Below are 21,454 nucleotides of genomic sequence, written 5' to 3' on the forward strand. Positions count from 1 at the left end.
TGGTCGTTTTTGCGTTATTTCGAGCAAATTCATACTTCCAGTTTGAAACTAATTTTTGTAGCTGTGTCACAGCCATGAGATCTTAATATGCATGATAGCATCGAAGACCTTTGTTGTTACCTGTTACAGTGTTACAGACGACAGGGAGCAACATGAATTGTTTGAAGTTACGGGTCGTTAGTACGGGCAAATCTGGATTTCCTGCTTGTCTCCTTTTAATAAAGACGCAGCTCCAGTTGGTGTTGATTGTCCTATCTCTACAGATTTGGTGAGCGAGCGACTAGTGGTCTTTGTTTAATTCAGAGGCAAAGTTAGTTCGTATCGTCAGCAGTACTCTTTCAGTGTTTAAAGATGGATCTTAGTCAAATGATTTCTAAGTTAATAAAGTTTACCGTACGGGAATATCACTACAATATTATAGACTGAAAAATCTGCTGTAAATGCTGCTCTCCGAGTGTAAATGTAAGCACCACAATCAAACTTACTGTCGTGTTGGATTTTCGCCGCATTTTGTGAGAGGAATAACACACAAATGAAATGCGGAAGGTTTTTTTCTCTCACCACTGTGCAGTAACAAACATTGCATGAAAAATACACGCTTATACCAATTCTTCGAATCATATATCTAGTTTGTCAAGAGAGGCATGAATAAAAATCCTGAATGAAAGAGCCAAACTGCAGTTGAAGTCCACCATTTAATAATTTGGCAAATAATTTGATTACTGATGTCCATGTAAATACATTCACTGTCTTTCTCCTCTGTCTGTGTGTTTGATTTGCCTCTGTGAAAATCAGTGCGTGCCCAAACCGACATTCCCATTTTTATGCAAATTTTTACTGACCTTCCCTCTTTCCCCTCCTCCGGCACTCCTCCCTAACAGAGCTGGATGTGCCCACTTTCCTGACTTTTTCCAAAGTAGAGGTGTAAAAAAAAACCTGCTGAAACAAGGAGGTTTCATGGCCCTTTAATAGGTTAAATCATTTTAATTTTGGGATTTGGTTTTAATTTGAATTTGTGACATTCAGTTGACAATTATTCACCCTCCTGTGATTTATTTATTTTTAATTTTTTCAAATATTTCCTAAATGATGTTGAGCAATGTTGATTTTATCACAGTATTTCCTATAATAGTTTTTCATCTGAAGAAATCTTATTTGTTTTATTTTGGCTAGAATAAAAGCAGTTTTTAATAAAAAAAAATATTAAGGTCAATATTATTAGCCCATTTATGCAGTATATTTTTTCGATTGTCTACAGAACAAACCATCATTGTACAGTTTGTACAATCAGTGTGAATGCCAAAGGTATAATTATTATTATTTCATTCCTAAGATTTAATATACATAATTCGTACCGCTTAAGCAGATTTTGTATGTTTGTATTGTGCCATCGAAAAGCAATTAAGTGTCTCATGGTTACTAGCAAGACTAAGGCACATCTGTTGGCCTGTTGATAAGCATATGTGAAACCCGCTGCTGTCCCTCCGCACATGCATATTCAAAATAATCTGCTCATATGAGGGAGCGGTGTCAGTGAGGGGAGGAGAAATGTTGTGGTTTTACCACATGCACATGAATGAGTGTAGTACTGTATAGTTACTGTGTTGCTGATGATACCACATGTCTCTGTTGACTTTCTGTTTGCTTTGCTTTGAAAACAAATGCAAATGCACACCTGTAATGTTGCAGTGCAGTTGCTTTACAATGTCAAGTTCAGCAGTCACAGTAAACAAGTGATTGATGTTTATCTGTTCTGAAACTGTTTTGGTCGGTTTTGTATGGTCTGTAAATATGTTTGCAGTGGAATGGCTACTCAATTTCAAGCTACTGTAGCTTTTTATATAGTTATACTGTGTGTATGTGTGTGTGTGTGTATATATATATAATTATTTATATATATAATTTGTTTCTGTTTGTTGATTGTGCTTTACCTTGTTGTTTGTTGTGTTGCTCTTTTTTTATCCTGGGTAGTGTTTTTTGTTGTTTTTATTTGGATTGTTTGTGTTTTATGTGTTGTTTGTATGTTGTTGTTTTTTTAGTTTTTTGGTGGTGGTGCTGGTGGTTTGTGTTTGGTTTGATTTTCCTTTTTGCTTTAATGTTTTGTGGTACTGCCTTGCTTTTTTGTTTGTATTATTATTTTTTGTTTTTTGTTTTGTGTTCTTCTTTGCTATGCCTACGTTTTTGTTTTGTTTATTATCTTTTGTGGTGGTTTTGGTTTGTTGTTTTGGTTTAGTTTGCTGCTTTTTCATTTTTATTGATTCACCAAAATGATTAAAAGTTTAGGAAAATAAACCAGAGCATTGCCATGCTTTCTCGAAGCTCGCTATGCAATTTGTAACATACAGATGCCTTTGAAAAACTTTAAAGCAAGAGAAGGGTTATTAAGAATTACATTCCTGTAACGAGTTATTGATTTAAGCCTTAAAGTTCTTTTGTCTCCATCAGGAGCTCCGGATAATAAAGGTCAGGTAAAGTCAGTCTCTCCGCACCCTGATAAAAAAATAAAGGCTAAAAAAAAAGGAAATGACGCTAACCTCACTTGCAATGCCTTGACCGCTAACACACATGCACAAAAATGTCATGCATCAACAAATTATAGTAGCCAAACCAATACAACACTTTAAAGCAACGTGGGTGATGTCATGCAGAGCACATCAGTCATTCTGTTCTGAGTTATTACCCGCTTTCTGGTGGTAGTCAGAAGTTTTTGGTTGGATTTTTTTGTTTTTCAACATATCATGTAAAAATACTTTTAAGTGAACATTTTTAATATATATCGATTTACTTATAGATTAAGAACAAGATTAGAACAAGATTTACAGTATCTAAGCAGGTGTCTCATAGCAGCAATAATCCACCAGCTCCTAATTCTGTGAGGCATAGTAGTACCAAAATAAACAAGAATCATAACAAAATTCAGTATACTGCACATTCTATGCAGATCCTATAAATTATTCAGATGCATTTAAAATGTATAACTTTATCAAAGTTTATGTTTGCTATAGATTAGAAAACATAATAAAATAAATGTTTTGGTTTGACTGTATTCAGGTAAAATAGCTCAGGCCTAAAGTCAGCTGATGTACCTGGTGTTTAAATAAGCTTCTCTGTGTGTTGTGACAGTCTGCAGATTCAGGCAGTGAATGAGATTGGCGAAGGTCCCCTCTGCCCAACTCTGCTGGCCCGCACCAAACCTCTGCCGCCTGTCCCGCCCCGACTGGAGTGCACCGCCGCTGGACCCCAGAGCCTCAAACTTAAGTGGGGGGACAGCAGCAATGCCAAGAGCCTTCTGGGAGAAGAGATGCTCTACAACTTACAGATAGAGGATAAGAACAGAAGGTCAGTTCCTCTCCATCACACCTCATAAACTAGAATAAATGTACCATTGTAAGCAACGGTGTAACAATTGGCAGACATTTTTTTTTTTATGTTATATAATCTTATTTTTGAACTCTGTGTTTTTAAGTATTCAGTGTTCACTTTAATTGCAATGCTTTGAGGTTTTATTATTGTTCTTCAGGTCTTTATTTATAGATGCACTTGTTGTTCGGTCAGGCCACTGCATTTTTAACCTACTAAAGTTTCAGCTTGGCTCATGTCCAAATTTAATTGTCACTCTTGATTGTTTTCTTTGGCAGAGTGGCGTTTTGGCAGTATTAGAGAGTGGGCAACAGGCCTGACAGATGGGCGTTTAATAAAATAAATATATTGAATTCCCTTACGGACACTGTTGAAAATCCTTTAGTGTTAGACTGGATCATTTTCTAATTATTGTAATGATTCGCTTCAGCCAGTACCAGTTTTGTTACAAAGGGCAATGATTGAACAGATTACATATATATCTGGAAATCTAAAGGTTCAACTTAAATTGAAGCATTCGGAAGTCAAATAAACAAAATATCCTTACAAATTCAAGTTAAGGGGCAAAAACACTATACTATCCAACATTATTGGATGGATGGATATATTGAACAATTTCCATTTCTTTCTTTTTTTAATCAACATTAATATCATAATTAAGATATCAAGAGCAATAATCTGCCATATATACATTTTTATTATACACTGTAAAACCTAAAGGCCTGTGCACACCGAGACGTTTTTGCTCCTGTTTTCTGTCGACGTTTAACGCCTCGTAACTAAATAAAGGGCGTCAATGTGATTGTGCACATCAACGCACAAAACGGCAGGCGCAAAAGCGTCATTTAAAAAATGCGGCGTCAAAACCTTCTCCACCAATCAGATAAGCACTTTTGTTCACGTGCACGGAGTTGCTGAAGTTACAGTAAGCAGCACATGGAGGCGCTCAAGCGAAAAACTGTCAATGCGAGCGCACATTGAAGATGTCCAGAGGTGATATGAACGTTTAGCTGCTTATTGCTCAAGTGAACAATAATCATTTCTTCATCGCTAGAGCTGGAGCTGCTCCTTAAACCATCCATGCTTGTTCGAGTCACCAGTAACTTTATAAACAAATGTGTGAACTTCCTCTTCTTCTGCGTTCTAAGCGGATGTCAGAAGCTTAAAGTTGTGCAGCGCCATCTAACGTCAAAAGAGTGATTTAGCATACTCTTCTGCTTGACCCCATGAAAAGCTCATGGGTTTGAACACTGAAAAACGTTAAACGCTGCCGATAAACGCTAAACTAAAAACGTCCTGGTGTGTAGGAGCCTTAACAGAGAAAATCACCAAATGAAGTTAGTTTAACTTATAATATAAATACATTTACTATGACTTGATGACTTAACTCAAAAACAAATTATTTTAAGCAGAACTCAAATCCAATGAGTTATAAGAATTAGTTATATTTTTGTATTAACTCTGATACTGGAAGCAATACCATACCATTTGAGTATAGTAGTTTTATACTGTAGTTGTTTGGACTTAATTTGTTCTATTAACAGATCTCCTACCAATTTGATAACAGGACTTAAGATAAGTTACTAATACTCTAAATGATTGACAATATCAACACACATAATGTATGTGTATGACTCAAAAAAAAAAAAAAAATATATATATATATTTTTTTTTTTTTTTGAGTCATACACATACATTATGTGTGTTGATATTGTCAACCATTTAGAGTATTATATAATATATATATATATATATATATATATATGTATATATATATATATATATATATATATATGTATGTATATATGTATGTGTATATATATATATATATGAGATGCGTGGATTAGCTGAATTTTTTTTATCTAATAGCCTCTATGTGTCCGCACCCGATCGTTACTTTAATAATTTAATTCTTTGTCTTAGGCATGATGATAGGTCACCGTGGATATTAACAGCAGATTCAGCGAGCTATAATCTGCGCATCGCTGATAGTAAAATAATACGTTAATCATAAACCTTTTTAAATGAACATTTATTTATAAAAACACAATTTTGTCTTTAGACAACATTTTCCTAATTTTAAAATAGATACAGAAAGTAAAAATAAGACATTTTAGCTTTTACAGATACAGGAACAAAATAACAAAAAGGGCCTAAATGGCAGCTATGTTGTGTTTACTTGGCCTTTTTTTCACACTGTGCAAAAACAGAATAGCATCTACGGTGCCTGGATTCGGGCGATTCCGCCTTGCGGCCAGCTGCACTGAATGAGCGTTCGCTCGCACAGCTTGTTGTAGGAATGAACAAGATTCTCCTCGCAAGGCACTGCAGTCGTGGAAATAAGCGATCTTGTTTCTCCCAGAACGATAGCAGATTTTCCTCTGATGACTCCTCTAACTGAAACTTTGAACAGTAGGCTACTCTTGCACTTCATCCATTGTTTTGAGTGTCTCATCTTCCCATTCTGCAAAGCTCAGTTTCTGCTTTTTCGCTAGTCCACTGCCATGTCCCACTACATCCACCGGCAACCGACCCACAATTAATCATAATGTATTTTTTTTTATTACCTGGCCTGTACTTTGGATCAAATGGAGGGTGAGTAAATGATAACAGAATTTTCACATTTGGGTGAACTATGCCTTTAAACCTTATCTGGCATTTAATTGTTTGTTTCTCATTCATGAATCTAGAGATCCCGAGGGATCATCATGACCAGAGGCCTATCTGTTGGCTGCATAATGTCCTCTTGACGTTGTGTGCTAGCTTTGATCATATTACTGCAATAAGCTTATTTACTAAAGGCCTAATATCCAGTTGGCATTATCATTGTCCATTAGTTAGGTAATTGAAGTAAAACTTTGTTTTATGTAGTATTTGATGTATTAATGAGGATTGATTGATTTCATAATAAAAATTAGATGATTCAGCATGGCTGTAAAATGGTGGACTCGTAATCATTATTGCACATTGTACTTTAAATCAAACGAGCAATGGCAGATATTTGATCAGACCTCTTGTCTATGATCTGGTTTCCGTTTTCTTTGAAGAAATCCTTTCTTTTGGATTTGCTTTCGTATTTTTAAACCTGCAGAAGAGGTTTGTTTTTTCATGTGCACATAAACAACTGTGAGTGCTAGCCAGCATTTTGAATTAGAAGAGCTAAAAGAGGAGAGTTTTGACAGTGTCAAGCATGAACTTTGAATCACTGATCCATTACCTTCGTCTAATTAGTCAAATATCAATCTGGCAGGGATTACTTGAGACTGGCAGACTACCTCTGGAAGCATAAAATTATTAAATAGCAGCTGTTGCTTAGTTTTCTGTTTTGACCTGAGGTGTTTTGACTGATCGAGTGTGCTTGGATGGCACGAGAAACCCAGAGTTCATTGCCAACATTAGAAATTTCCACGTAATTTATTTTAATTGAGAGCAGAAAGTGGTTGAATTAAATTTTTAAAGTGTGGGGCTGGTTTACAATGTCATTGTGTCCTTTGTTTGTTGTAGAAGCACAGAAACGGGCATAAAAGACTTTTTGTTTTATGGTTTTATGGATCATTTGTGACCCTGGACTGCAAAACCTTAAAGTCTTTGTTGCACTGGTATATTGGTGGGAATTAAGAAATATACTATTTGTAGGGCAAAACGATAGACTTTTATTTTATGCCAAAATCATTCCAATATTTTCCAAATTATTCATACCACATTATCGTGTTGTATAAAAATATTTTGGGAATATTCTACCTTAAATATGCTTAAGACCTATTTTTTTATTAGTAACCTGACCACTTTATAGGCTTATTTTGCTCATTATTTAGATGTTTTTTGAACCCTCAGACTTACTTTGTTTAAAAAAGTAAATATAATATACTAAAAAAGTATATATATATATATATAATAAAAAAGAGAAAATAATGCTAATAATAATAAAAGAGGAAAAGCAAAATGGAAACAAGAGTAATAAGTGTACAGAAAATTACAACCATTACAGTCAAGTGTTCAGATACATTGTAAATTTTAAAAGTAAATATTTACAATTAAACAGTGTAAAATAGTATTAGATAAAACAAACAAATTACTACGAAATTAATTAAAAAGGGAAATAGAGTGAATCTATTAATTGCAAGACAATACCCTAAGAGAATTAAAGTAAGTTATAAAACATTGCCACATTTTAAAGAAATTAGTTTTCCCGAAGCATTTAACCTTTTCCAACCTAAGATAATACATGGTATCTACAAGCCATTGGGATGTAGTTGGAGGCTTATTTGATTTCCAGTGAAGTAGAATACGACGCCTGGCTTATAGTGAGGTAAAGACCAAAACATCAAGTTGTTTAGAATTGAATTGGGACCAAATCTTTGAAGCCCCAAAAATGGCAACATCAAGGGATGGTTCTATATTTACCTGCAACACCTTGGACATAATTGTAAAGTAATTAATCCAATAATTCTGTAGTAGAGGGCACATAAAGAACATATGACTCAAATTACACCTTGGTGCATGACATCTGTCACATCTGTCATCGATATTGGGAAACATTCTCAGATTTTGAGAAATGGACTCTATGAAAGTCTTTAAATTGTATCAGACTAAGGTGAGCACAAATTGTACTAGAACCTATTCTCTGCAGCGCACCCAGCCACTGTTCTTCCTCAAAACATATTCCTAATTCATTTTCCCAAGATTTTTTAGGTGTAGTAAGAGAACAATCATCCAAGCTTAAATGCACTCAGATTTTAGAAATTTGTGTTTTGTGTTGCAGGTTTAGTTGCAGTAACTCCTCCCATACCTGTAGCTTGGGCAGAGATGGGTAGCCTGAGAATAAGGTAGCAGAGCAATGTCTAGCCTGTAAGAATCTTAAAAAATGGGATTCTGACAGCTCCATTTCAGGGGAAAGTTGAGTATAGTTGCAAAAAAGACCATCCCTATACAAGTCCCGAAAATTTCTTAAACCTTTTGCATACTATGCTTAAATACAGGATCTGTAAGGGATGGTGGAAACGTGATTTTCCAGTAGTGGCATTAATATTGAAGCAGAGGTAAAGTTAAAGTGTCTTCTGATTTAGCACCAGATCTGAAGTGAAGCAACAACTACTGGATTGTATGTTAGGGAAGAAGAGGAGACATTGAAAGATAGTGGAGAAATAAGGAAAGCCAACAGTGAAGTAGATGCACATGAGTTGGCTTCCAATCTGCACCAATGTGCATTAGATGAGCTAGACCAGAATGTTAATTCATGAATATTTACTGACCAATAATAAAACATAAAATTTGGTAACGATAGCCCACCACTCAGTTGACATCGCTGGAGCAATGATTTCCGAATTCTAGGAGATTTGCCACCCCACAAAAAATTACTAATTATTTTATCAAGGGATTTAAAGAAATGCTTGGGTAAATAAAAAGGAACGCACTGAAATACAAAAAGAAATTTGGGCAAAACGTTTATTTTCACAACATTAATACGACCAATCAATGATAAGGGTAAACTGCTCCATCTTTGAAAATCAGACTTGGATTGCTCCAACAAGGGGAGAAAATTTCCAGCTAGTAAAGAAGGAAATGATCTAGTTATATTAATGCCAAGATATCTGAATCCTGATGAACTGAACTTAACTGGAATATCTGATTGTAACAGATTCATAGCTAATACGTTTACTGGGAAACATTCAGTTTTATGAAAATTTATTTTATAACCGGAATAAGAGCCAAATTGCTTTAATATAGATAAAATAATTGGAAAGCTAGAAATTATATTCGATATATAATAATTGGTCATCTGCATATAAAGATAATTTAACTTCAACACCTGAATGCACTAGACCATGCAGCAAAGGGGAAGACCTAAGAGCTATTGATAGTGGCTCAATGACCAAAGCAAACAGTAAAGGGGACAGTGGGCACCCTTGACGTGTGCCCTGTCCCAATTGAAAATAGCTGGATCTAATATTATTGGTGCACACTTGCCTGAGGGGAATTATATAAAAGTTGTATCCACTTCAAAAGATTGTCCCCAGTACCAAATATTTTAAGAACTGCAAACATAACATACCCCCACTAAACGCGATCAAACGCCTTTTCAGCATCACATGAAATCAGCACTTCTGGTGTATTTAAAGAATGTTTGGAATAAATTACATTTAAGAGTGTACAAACCCTCAGATTTTAGATATTTTTAAATGGTTATATTTCAGACAATTATTGTCCTATCCTAACAAATTAAAAGTTTGTTTATTTATTTCCAAAATTGACCTTTGTTTAGTTTTTTTTTTTTTTTTTTTTTGGTCAAGGATACAATATTTTGTTTTACAGCTATATATATTGCTAAATGAATATTATTTCACCAGATAATTTGAATAAAAATTTCAGTAATTTAGATTGATGGTCAAGTCTTTTTTTCTTTAGTGGATCTGCATAATCTACAATAAATTGCAAGTAAAAATAAATAAACATCGCTTTATGGTTTTCTGAGGAGATGCTTTTGGACACGGAAAACTGACGTTTAAAAATGTTCACTGACGTTGAAAATTCCCCTCTGCTAAGAACTTAATTTGACTACTCAAGGTTTTTTCCTTCACTTTCGTCAATTGGTGAAGTTTTGTTACTCACCACTGGCTTGCTTGGTCAGGGACTTGTGGAGCTGCGCATCGATAAATTTGCTCTTCAGTGTTTGGACTTCCAGCAGTGAATTTTTAACTAAACTGAACTTCAACTCTAAAAACTGGCACAGTTTCAGTTTGCTAGAACTTCTGTTAAGCTGCTTTGTAAAATCGACATTGTAAAAGCGCTATGGAAATAATGATGAATTGAATTGAATTGAACAAGTAATTAATATTAACACTGAATTTTTAAAAAATAATTTAATAAATATAATTTTAAATAGCATTATTATGCAAATTTAATGTTACTACTGTAGTATGGATCAAATAAATGGTGCCTTGATGAGCTTAATTAACCTTTAAAAAAAAAAAAAAACTCTGTAGACTGATGGCAGTATTAATTGTACGCAATTAAAGTAAATGTGTACGGTGTTTGTGTTTCAGGTTTGTCACAATATACAGGGGGCCAAGCCACACGTATAAGGTACAGAGACTAAGTGAATCAAGCAGCTACTGTCTCAGGATTCAGGCTGTGAGTGAAGCAGGAGAAGGGCTTTTTTCTGAAGTTTACACCTTCAGCACCACCAAATCTGTTCCTCCAGCTCTCAAGGGTAAACCATTGCTTTATAATCCACAAACAGTTCCTGTTTTATGTACTTGTTTGATTTCATAATTTATGACCATCATCATCATTATTATTATTATTATTATTATTTATACATTTGTTTAGCTCCCAAAGTGGTACAGATGGAAGGAAATGTGTGTGAGGTGAGCTGGGAGAGCATCTCACCAATGAGAGGAGACCCCATTATCTACATCCTGCAGGTGCTGGTGGGCCGAGAGTCTGACTACAAACAGGTGAGCATTCTATTTCTTAAATCACAAAAGAGTAGATTAGCACTATCGATTTACCTGTGAACAATCTCACAAGTTAAACAAATTTTCTATAGAAGATAAATTGATATAACTACTTAACTTATTTATTAGTTCTAAGACACGGAACAGACAATGGAGTACTGTAGTGGACAGTCACTTTTCTCTAGGGTTTCATTACAGTGTACTTGATACTACGTCATCGGGTGGGCGTGGCCTATTTGTGAATTAGCATAGTTCATGGATCATACTCGCATTGTGAAAACAGCCGTTTGTTTCAGATACCTGTACGCGATCGCAGGAGTTTCGAGTCCAATGCCTTTTATATGCAGTACTTTGAAAAAACTGTCCTGATTACAAGTCTTTCATGTGCAGCTAGTGTATTTTATATTAAACAAAGTACCTTAAGATACCTGTCAGATTACTTTAATACAGTAATATTCTTCAGATACCTGTCCTGATCCTAGGTGTTTCGTGTCTGATCACTTTTGTATTATTTACAGTAACTTCAGATACCTGTCCTGATGCCAGATGTTTCATGTATGATCCCTTTTATAATATTTAACATCAGATACCTGTCCTGATCTCTGATGTTTCATGTACGATAACTTTAATATAAACGTAAATAAATAAATAAATAAATAATGTGTTGTTAATTAAAATTATGTTAATAAAGATTGAGTCAGTAAAATTAACCATGGTTTATTACAGAAAAATGTGGTATTTATTAGCTTAAACAGGAATGATTACCATATGTTAAATTACAAAAACACAGTTAATCTATGAGTAATGTACCAAAACCATTATTATTATTTTGTGGTTTACCATGGAATTACAAAAGCCCCAGGATTTTATTGTTGTAAATCCATGTACAATTTTCAGCAAAACGAAGTAAATTTTACACTTGTGGTTGGTATTTTTTGCAAATTTAACAAATTAAAAAATGACATTCTTGAAATAAAAATAGCCTGTGTGATTGTTATGTCCTTCATTATCTATCCCGAGTGGGTTCGTCATTCATCGGACCTAACGTGATCCTGAATTTGAAATGCCCATGCAAAAATAACATAAACAAACCATATTTTGCGCATGATTGGTAACCTTTTAATAATTATTTTTAAGGGGCAACACCAACTGCTTCCAGCCCATTTTACGTCAATGTAATGAAACCTCTGGAATTTAGTGATGGCTGAACTGTATCTCAAACTGTGTTGACAAACCCATTACATATTATACAAGGAACATATTTTGTGTATGGAATTTAATGAATTATAGTATTTGTAGTGAATATTTTATCTAATTAATATGTTTCAGTTGTCATTTATTGGCCAAAATGAACAGCCCCCAATTTTTTGTGTGTCTTTATTAATCACATTTGCACAAAGTTAAGTTTCTGTTCAAATGAAAATAGATAAAAAGATACATTTGGTTTTGCACGCTACATTTGCGTTATATTTAGAATTTTTGTGATGACATTTAGTAAGGCTCTTTTTAATAATATTTTTTTACTTTTAGATTTTAACAATGTAATAAAGTTTGAATAATTTCATTTACGTTTAATATTAGTATTAGCTTCCATAAATTTATATTTATATTTTTGTAATACTATCTCTATAGCCATGTTTAAAACTTTGGCAAAAAGTCCAAGGATATTTTCTTGTACTCTTTGCAGTGCATTGGTATTCAAAGAAGGGGAAAGAGATAGAGATGTCATCCTCACAAGCTAAGTCTGATATAGAAGTAGGATGATAGGTCTGTCGTCTGTCTGAGACTATTAGTATTCTGTTACTGACCTTGATGTCACTGCTGATGGCTTGACAGTGACTAATACCCAGCTCATCTGTCATATTTTATGCAGTTGATATGAGATAACTGCCTGCATAAAAAAAAAAATCACCCATTTGGTTCGGGGTTTTTCATGTAATACAGAAATATGCGAAACAGCAATCTCCTCATCAATTATTATGAAATATTTTATTATAACTGATATTATAAAAAACTGTAAACCTTTATCGGGTTTGACCGGTGAGACAAAGTCATGACTCAGTCTTAACAGTTATTATACATTCATTACATAACATAAACTAAATTGTATTGTATCTGATTAGTAACTGACTTTTCACAATGTACTGTATGTGCATTTTTGCATGTGACCTTGTTTAAGAATATGATCTTATTTAAATCCCATCTTATAAATGAATACAATCAAGATATATATATATATATATATATATATATATATATATTTTTTTTTTTTTTTTTTTTTTTCTTTTAACAAAACGATCAATGTGATCCCATAAACAATTATTTTAGTTAGACATTTATTCATGGTTAGACACAAAAACCATGCTGTTTAATCCAAGTATTAGCTCCATTAAAATGACTTAAGTCTTAAGTACAAGTAGTATATACAGTATACACTACCTGACAAAAGTCTTGTCATTGATTCGAGTTGTAAGAGCAACAAATAATACCTTGACTTCTAGTTGATCATTTGAAAAGTGGCAGATGGTAAATTTTTCTGACGAATCATTTGTTGAACTGCATCCCAATCATCACAAATACTGCAGTACACGTTTTGGAACATTTAGCCTAAGATTCTCACACAAATAAATCAAAATTGGTGAATGAAAAATCATTGTTTAGCGTTCAATTCAGTATTGGGGGATGTGAGAGATCTGCAGAGTGGATGGCAACATCAACAGCCTGAGGTATCAAGACATTTGTGCTGCCCATTACATTCATTTCTGACAGCAAAGAAGGTGCTAGCCAGGCCAGTCACCAGATATGAACATTATTAAACATATCTGAGGTAAGATGGAGAAGGATGATCTCTGAAAGTCCTGCAAGAATGCTTTCTTTGCCATTCCAGATGACTTTATTAATAAGTTATTTGAGTCATTGCAGAGATGTGTGGATACAGTTATCCAAGCTCATTGGAGTCATACACAATAATAATAATTTTTCCACTGCACCATGACTTTATATACTGTACATTATTTCTGTTAAGTGACAAGACTTTTGTCTAAGCAAAGTCAGACCTTACTGTTCTAACTACATAATCAAAAACCAAGCCATGGTCATATTTTATTTTGGTAAAATAAGCATAATCTAGAGGCTTTTGCCTTTCATATAAGCCACTTCTGATACCAAATGATCAACTACAAGTCAAGTTATTATTTGTTGTTCGTTAAGCTTGGGAATGCGACAAGTCTTTTGTAAGGTAGAGTAGATGTAACAACAAAATGTGATTGCCATTTTTTGTATGCTTCTTAACTACTAAATACCAGAATATTTTAGCCATATGTACAATATGTTCATGAAAAACCTACTACAATTACCATCGGAGCATAAAAAATGCAGGGTTTCACACAATTTGTTCAGCTTATTCCAACACAAATTAAGTTAACTTAACAAGTTGGAGTGGATTGAGCTTAAAACATTTAAGTTGTCCAAAATAGAATCTGAAGAATTGTGTTGTTTAAGCTCATTTTACATAAGCTGTTAATGTTTTTTGTAAATTATACAGTATTTAACTGTAATACAAACTGTAATTTACTGTAGGACAGTTATGCAGTGTGTTACTGTATTTTAGTTGCATTGTAGAAGTTACTGTATAATTTACAGTGAAGGTATACAAAATAAATAATAAAGCAAGATAACTCAAATCAAATCACTTTTATTGTCAAATCGTCAACAGCATGTGTGCTATGATGAGTGAAAAAGCTTAGGTGCTGGCTCCAGACAGTGCAAAATACAGACAGTGCAAAATACTACAACAACATACTCCCAAAAAACAGGACAATGTAAAAATGGCGATGTTGCCAGTGAGATGTACAATAAATAGGTGTTAACATAGTTGTAGGCAGTATTGTTTTAAGAATGAACTGGTACTGTAAATACAGTATTTTTGTTGTAACTGATTGACAAACTGCTGCCAGTAAGTACTGTAGATTTTACAGGAAATTGTTAACAGTCTAAACTGAACAAGGAGCAAAATCTTTTCTTTTTTTCTTTTCTTTTTTGAAGGTTAAAATCATCTATTGCTTTCTGTTCGATCCTGAGAGAGGGAGTTTGTTCCAGAGGGAGGATAATTATCATTCACTGCACAAGTGACATTATTGCACACAATTCTTTTACAAATGTGCTCTCATTCTCCATTTAATGGCCACATTAGTAGCTCAGGCTGTGAATAATAAATCCAGAGCACTGACCACTTGCGAAGGCCACTAGGTCTCTCTAGAGAGCTCTACACCAACGCTTCTGTCGTGACCAGAGCAAACCAGATCCCTTCCTTAACTCAGATATTTGTGCGCTTGAGTCAAAAAAGCTGCTGCTATAATGTCTGGAATGCCCTTCTATTACTCCGCTAATGTGTGCTTTGTCCTGTCAGCTGGTAAAATGGATGTGAGAAGTGAGGAGCGTGGTGTTTGCATGTAAAGAGAAACGAGTGCTTAATGGCAGCAGATGTTGTTTTCTGTTTGCTCTGCTTCTAGTATTAGGATGTGTTTTTGTGGATGTGATCGCAAGTGGATGACACTGGATGCGTGTGTAAATGGAGACCGGGAAATGTGTTGAGCATTTCCACTTCCACACACATTCGAATGCTTTGTTTTTGTACTGTAACACATCACGTGGTCAAATGTGTTCAAACAGCCAGTATCTACTGTAGTGGTGACAAACATGAAGCCCGTGTGCCAAATATAGTCATTTTATGTGGCCCGTAAGAGCATACAGTACACATCAAATATCAATTTGAAGAATTTATGCGAGTAGTACTGAGTGGCGCGAATGTTGCCAAATGTCAAGCACATTTGGCTTGAACCCACAAAATTTGCAGTATTCAAGATATTCTCATATCTCATTAACTCATTATCATAAAAGTCCATCCTGTTTTCTATCGTATATTGATTATAAACTACATCTCTTGAGTGTTTTTGTTTTGCGACCCAGCTCAAACTATTTGTCGTTTCATATTTTTGGTTTGGCGAAAGCTAATGAGGCGACATGCTGGCTCAGTGGTTAGCACTGTTGTCTCACAAGAAAAAGGTTGTTGGTTTAAGTCACAGTTGGGCCAGTTGGCATTTCTGTGTGGAGTTTGCATTTTCTCCTTGTGTTCATGTGGGTTTCCTTCAGGTGCTCCGGTTTCATCCACAGTTCAAAGATAAGCACTATATGTGTGTGTGTGTGTGTGTGTGTGTGTGTGTGTGTGTGTGTGTGTGTGTGTGTGTGTGTGTGTGTGTGTGTGTGTGTGTGTGTGTGTGTGTGTGTGTGGGTGTGGGTGTTTCCCAGTACTAGGTTGCAGCCGGAAGGGCATTCACTGTGTAAAACATATGCTAAATAAGTTGGCGGTTCATTTCGCTGTGTTGACCCTTGGTGAATAAAGGGACTAAGCCGAAGGAAGGTAACCGTAAGCTAATGACTAATGTTGGTATCTGATGATAAAAATAAAGGTCGTTTTTATTTCTGCTTAATATTCAAGGCATTCCACTGCATACAGTTAATATGAGTATAAATTATAAATCAGGGGCTTAGCTGAAGGAATAAGAATGAATGATAAGTGCATTGTTGTTATCTTTCCTGTACTAATTCATAAAACTAAAATTTTTAACATAGTTTTGTGGCTATTGGGGAAAAAATGCTTTTATAATTTTGGGTTAGCGTTTCCTTTAATACCCAGTGTCAGCAGAACCTGTGTAAACTCTGTGTACAGGTCTGTGTACTCTGTGTAAAGGCTGATTCTGCGTCAAACACTCTAGTGTGCTCTGGCACAGCCTTCGCAGAGTCGCATTGCCCTCATTTACAAGTGTCGAGTCCTGTCCTGTGCTTTGATTGTACTTTACAGTATACCCAAATATTTTGGTTTGATGTTGAATATCTTATATTTAAACATACAAAATTGTAAAGATATTTTTGATATGCAATAATAATAACAAAACTTTGGAGCAAAATTTGTTTATTAATTTAAAGATTATATATGGGAAGTACCATGTACACACAAAAAAAGGTCCAGTGATAAGCCTAACATTTTTTTTCAAATTGATCTTAAGCATTATATCAAAACTCTAAAATAAAGCTATAAAGATGTATGCAATTTTGGAATCATTTTTTATGCAATTTTTTTTTGTAGTTTATATATCCCCTGTAATTTTATTTACTCTAAAAAAATATATATATATTCTCTTATGATTTGTTCCTTTGATGTGAAAAAATTGTAAGCATTGTATTCCTCTTTTTTTGTACTGTATGCAATTGTTCTTGTTATGCATTTAAAAAGTGTCAAGTTCCGTGATGCAGCTCTAGATTGAAGCTGTTGTTTTGCGTTTACATTATGATTAAAGTTGTTGCATGTCTGCCATTTACCACCAATGAATAAGCGGGTTTTAGCTACTTACACATTAAGGTAGCATTCAGAAAAACTAAGCAACTGTGAAGAAACTCAACACAGAGGAACATAAAAACCTACTGCCAGCTAGCATTTTGGAAGTGTTATTGCAGAGCAACACAAACAGAAGTATAAATGCACGGCTACGCGCAAGGCAGGCGCTGTGCGTCACGCCGATCACTCGGCGCAGAAGAACAAATCAGCCTTGAGGCTAGCCTGTGCATACAGTTTACACCATGAATTTGAGATAATTCTAGCAACTTTAGTTTAATTGAGTGCAATGTTTGGAGAGAATATAAGATGCAGATGCTGGATAAATCTGCCTATGATATATGGGCTATGTTGCGTGCCTGTGTTTACGAATAGTATAAAATAAGCACATTTTCTTTCTTAAAATGGTGGTTAGCACTGTCGCCTCACAGCAAGAAGGTTGATGGTCCAAGTCCCGGCTGGGCCAGTTGGCATTTCTGTGTGGAGTTTGCACTGTTCGCATTGGTTTCCTCCGGGTGCTCCGGTTTTCCCCACAGTCCAAAGACATGCGCTATAGGTGGATTTAATAAACTAAATTGACCAAAGTGTATGATTGTGCATGTGAATTCAAGAGCATATGGGGATTTTCCAGTACTGGGTTGCAGCTGGAAACACATCTGTTGTGTTAAACATATTCTGGAATACTTGGGGGTTCATTTTGCTGTGGCAACACCTGATAAATAAGAGACTAAGCTGAAGGAAAATGAATGAATAAATGAAGTGTCTTTGAAGATAAAAAAACATGTATTTGGCTGTATTTTTTGCCTGTGAACCACAAGAAAATGCAAGGAAAAATTGTTGGCCTTAAATTTAATGTCTGTTAAATGTTTAAGTTGACAATTTAAAAACACAAGCAAAGTAATCTAAATTTTATTCATTCATTTTCTTTTCGCCTTAGTCTCTTTATTAATTCGAGGTCGCCACAGCAGAATGAACCGCTAACTTATCCAGAACATGTTCTACGCAGCGGATGCCCTATCAGCTGCAACCCATCTCTGGGAAACATCCATACACACTTATTCACACTCATACACTACGGACAATTTAGCCAATGCTGGACAATTTACCCAATTCTCCTGTACCACATGTCTTTGGACTGTGGGGGAAACTGGAGCACCCAGAGGAAACCCACGGGAGAACATGCAAACTCCACACAGAAACGCCAACTGACCCAGCCAATGCTGGAACCGGCGACCTTTTTGCTGTGAGGTGACAGCACTACCTACTGCGCCACCGCGTCGCCTAATCTAAATTTAGTTAACTAAATCAAAATATAGAGGAGGTGAACTTGAAAAGTTAAATATTCCATATTGACTGATGCATATATTCAGTAAGCTGAAAACACAGAAGCTACAGTAAGTGATACAAATAATCAAATCTTCCTTTGCTTTTGTATGAAACCTTAGCACTCATGTGCCTGAATAAACAGTTTTGTGTTATACTCCATTTATTGTACTTTTGTTCTTTGTTCTATTAGATTCAGCTTGTTTTTTTTCCCTGTTTCATTTTGTCTGCTCATAAGTAATTGGCTTGTTTTTGCCAGCTTTCATTAACGGTGGCCGTCTCAGTTTTACATGCTCTTCTGAACTCAAATGGCATCGGTTTCTTTCCTCGCTGCAAATGGAAATGGAAAAATGACATAGTGGCTGTCAAAAAGGGTTGCCAGAAACAACTTATATTAAGTTTATCTCTTTTAATGTGTCATGCTGCTGAGGGGGGCAGTTTGCGAACATATTTGCTTGGCTTGTGTATTTCTTTGATACATTCGTGTTTCTTTTTCTCTTCGGAAATCAAAAGCAGCTCGAGTCTGATGTTCAATTTTATGTTGGAGTTCTTCTTAACTGAAGTCAATGTTTAATCCTCTATGCTCAGTTTTCATGCAGTGCCAGTTCAGCAAATACTTCCATAAGCAAGTCTATTGTCAATGCTGTTTTTTCAAAAGAGATCGTGCCATGGCACTTTATCAGTGCATCTGGAGGAAACAATGAAGTCTTAAATATTTAGCTTGTGGCTCGGCTGTGCCGCTCAAACTGGCCTCCTGATATAACGCTCAGGCATGTTTTGGCTCAAGCTGATTTTTCTTTGTTTCGTTAGTGTCAACAAATGAACCCCTGTCCATCATCTTAGCTGTGAATTGGAAAGGTTACAAGTTCTGGTCAGCTTTTCTGTGAAAATGAAAAGCTGTTTTTTTGGCACTCAGAAAGGGAGACGCGTGTGAAAAGCCTTGTACATGGAAAGTCCTCTCTGTTTATTATGGTGGCTTGAAAAGCCAACATACTGTTATCTCACTTAAACTTATTATTATGTTGGCTTGAGAAAGCCAACATACTGTAATGCTACTTAAACTTATTCTTATTATTATTATTCCGGCTTCTGACCAAAAAAAAGCAATCGCTTCTCCTCCCAGGGCTTAGATGCTACAAGCCCCAAATTTGGTCAAAAGCTGCCTACTGCTCATGAGATGGTTGCTGTATGTCCTCATGCCGATAAGATTTGTAGTTTTTTAATTAAAATTTTTTTTATTAAAAAATTGTATCGAGTATTTGGGGCATATAAAAAAGTATACAATCCTCAAATTTGGCCAAAAGATGTGTTTGAAATTACTGATAATTGTCATATTTATTTGGTGTAATTATAAATAACAGTTTTCCTATAAATATTTTTTTTTATATTAAATTTGTAACATTCAAACAAAAAGCTTGTCAGAGTGTCCACGAGATGGCGCCAGAGAACCATTTTTGAGCCCTTTGTAATTTAGTACTGGCCCTTTAAGAGGCACTGCTCCTTTAAGAGGCGGAGATATCCGGAGTTATCCGTGCTGACTCCTCTACTTGTGATAATGAAAATGAAAGCCATGCGAACATTCACGTATATTATACAATAAACATATTGAATATAAAATCATTCTAACTTTATTTTTCATTTGTATTTAACCCACTAAAACAGCTATGTCCTTGCCACAAAACTAATAATCCATCTTCAAAACCTACAATTTCTTTCCATTCGGTGCGGTCGGACCTGAACGTCTTTATAATCACGTGTAAATTCTAACAAAGACAATGTTTGCACTTTTTAAATCACATTTTATTTATTGTGCAAAAATAAAACATCCAAACAGCATCATAACCAATAAAAACACACAGCAAAGAAAATGTATTTTAAAATAGTGAATATATATATATATATATACATACAATGTATGGAGATTTTTTATATCCCCTTAATATGCTCTGCTGTTGATGCATCAATTTCTCTCTGTAACGTCTGGATTGCAATTTACACTGCAATGTTCACAATTTATTATTATGGGGGGGAAATCCAAACAGTATTATAATGTTTTAAAGCAAAAATGTTAAGAACAATTATTTACAAACAGTGAAAATAAAGTGTGTGTATATACATATATATGCATACAGTTGATGTCAGAATTATTAGCTCCCCTGTTTATTTTTTCCCCAATTTCTGTTTAATGGAGGGAAGATTGTTTCAGCACATTTCTAAGCATAATAGTTTTAATAACTCATTTCTAATAACTTCTTTATTTTATCTTTGCCATGATGACAGTAAATAATATTTGACTTGATATTTTTCAAGACACTTCTATACAGCTTAAAGTGACATTTAAAGCCTTAACTAGGTTAATAAGGTGAACTAGGCAGGTTAGGGTAATTAGGCAAGTTATTGTATAATGATGGTTTGTTCTGTAGACTATCAAAAAAAAATTGCTTAAAGGGGATAATAATTGTGTCCCAAAAATAGTTTTTAAATAATTAATAACTGCTTTTATTCTAGCCGAAATAAAACAAATAAGACTTTCTCAAGAAGAAAAAATATTATCAGACATACAGTGAAAATTTCCTTGCTCTGTTAAACATCATTTGGGAAATATTTAAAAAGGGAAAAAAAAATCAAAAGGGGGTTAATAATTCTGACTTCAACTGTATATATGTATGTATATATATATATACATACATATATACATATATACATATATAACACATACACACATTTATGGTTAGGGTTATAAGGATTATTTCTTAATCCCCCTTTTATGTTAGCAAAAACATAAGTTTACTTCAGATATTTCTTTCAAAACAATATTCTGTGCCGCAAAAGAGCCTTCTCCTCACTTGTGATAATGACAATGAAAGCCAAGCTTTTGGCCTATGCTGTACCAAAAAAAAAATAAAATCACCCAGGTGATGAC

At 34.7% G+C, this 21,454-nt stretch overlaps 1 protein-coding gene across 4 annotated transcripts in view; it reads left to right on the top strand.

The window, feature by feature from the left end:
• Positions 1 to 21,454, top strand: part of fndc3ba (fibronectin type III domain containing 3Ba) — a 235,602-nt gene that overhangs the window by 192,816 nt on the left and 21,332 nt on the right. For all 4 annotated transcript variants that reach the window (XM_087239924.1, XM_087239921.1, XM_087239922.1 and 1 more), the window contains 3 exon segments: positions 3,124 to 3,339; positions 10,404 to 10,570; positions 10,690 to 10,817. In XM_087239924.1, coding sequence (XP_087096050.1) covers positions 3,124 to 3,339; positions 10,404 to 10,570; positions 10,690 to 10,817 — 511 coding nt within the window.

Source organism: Danio rerio, chromosome 2, assembly GCF_052040795.2.
Source record: "Danio rerio strain M-AB ecotype USA chromosome 2, GRCz13ab, whole genome shotgun sequence".
NCBI lineage: Eukaryota > Metazoa > Chordata > Actinopteri > Cypriniformes > Danionidae > Danio > Danio rerio.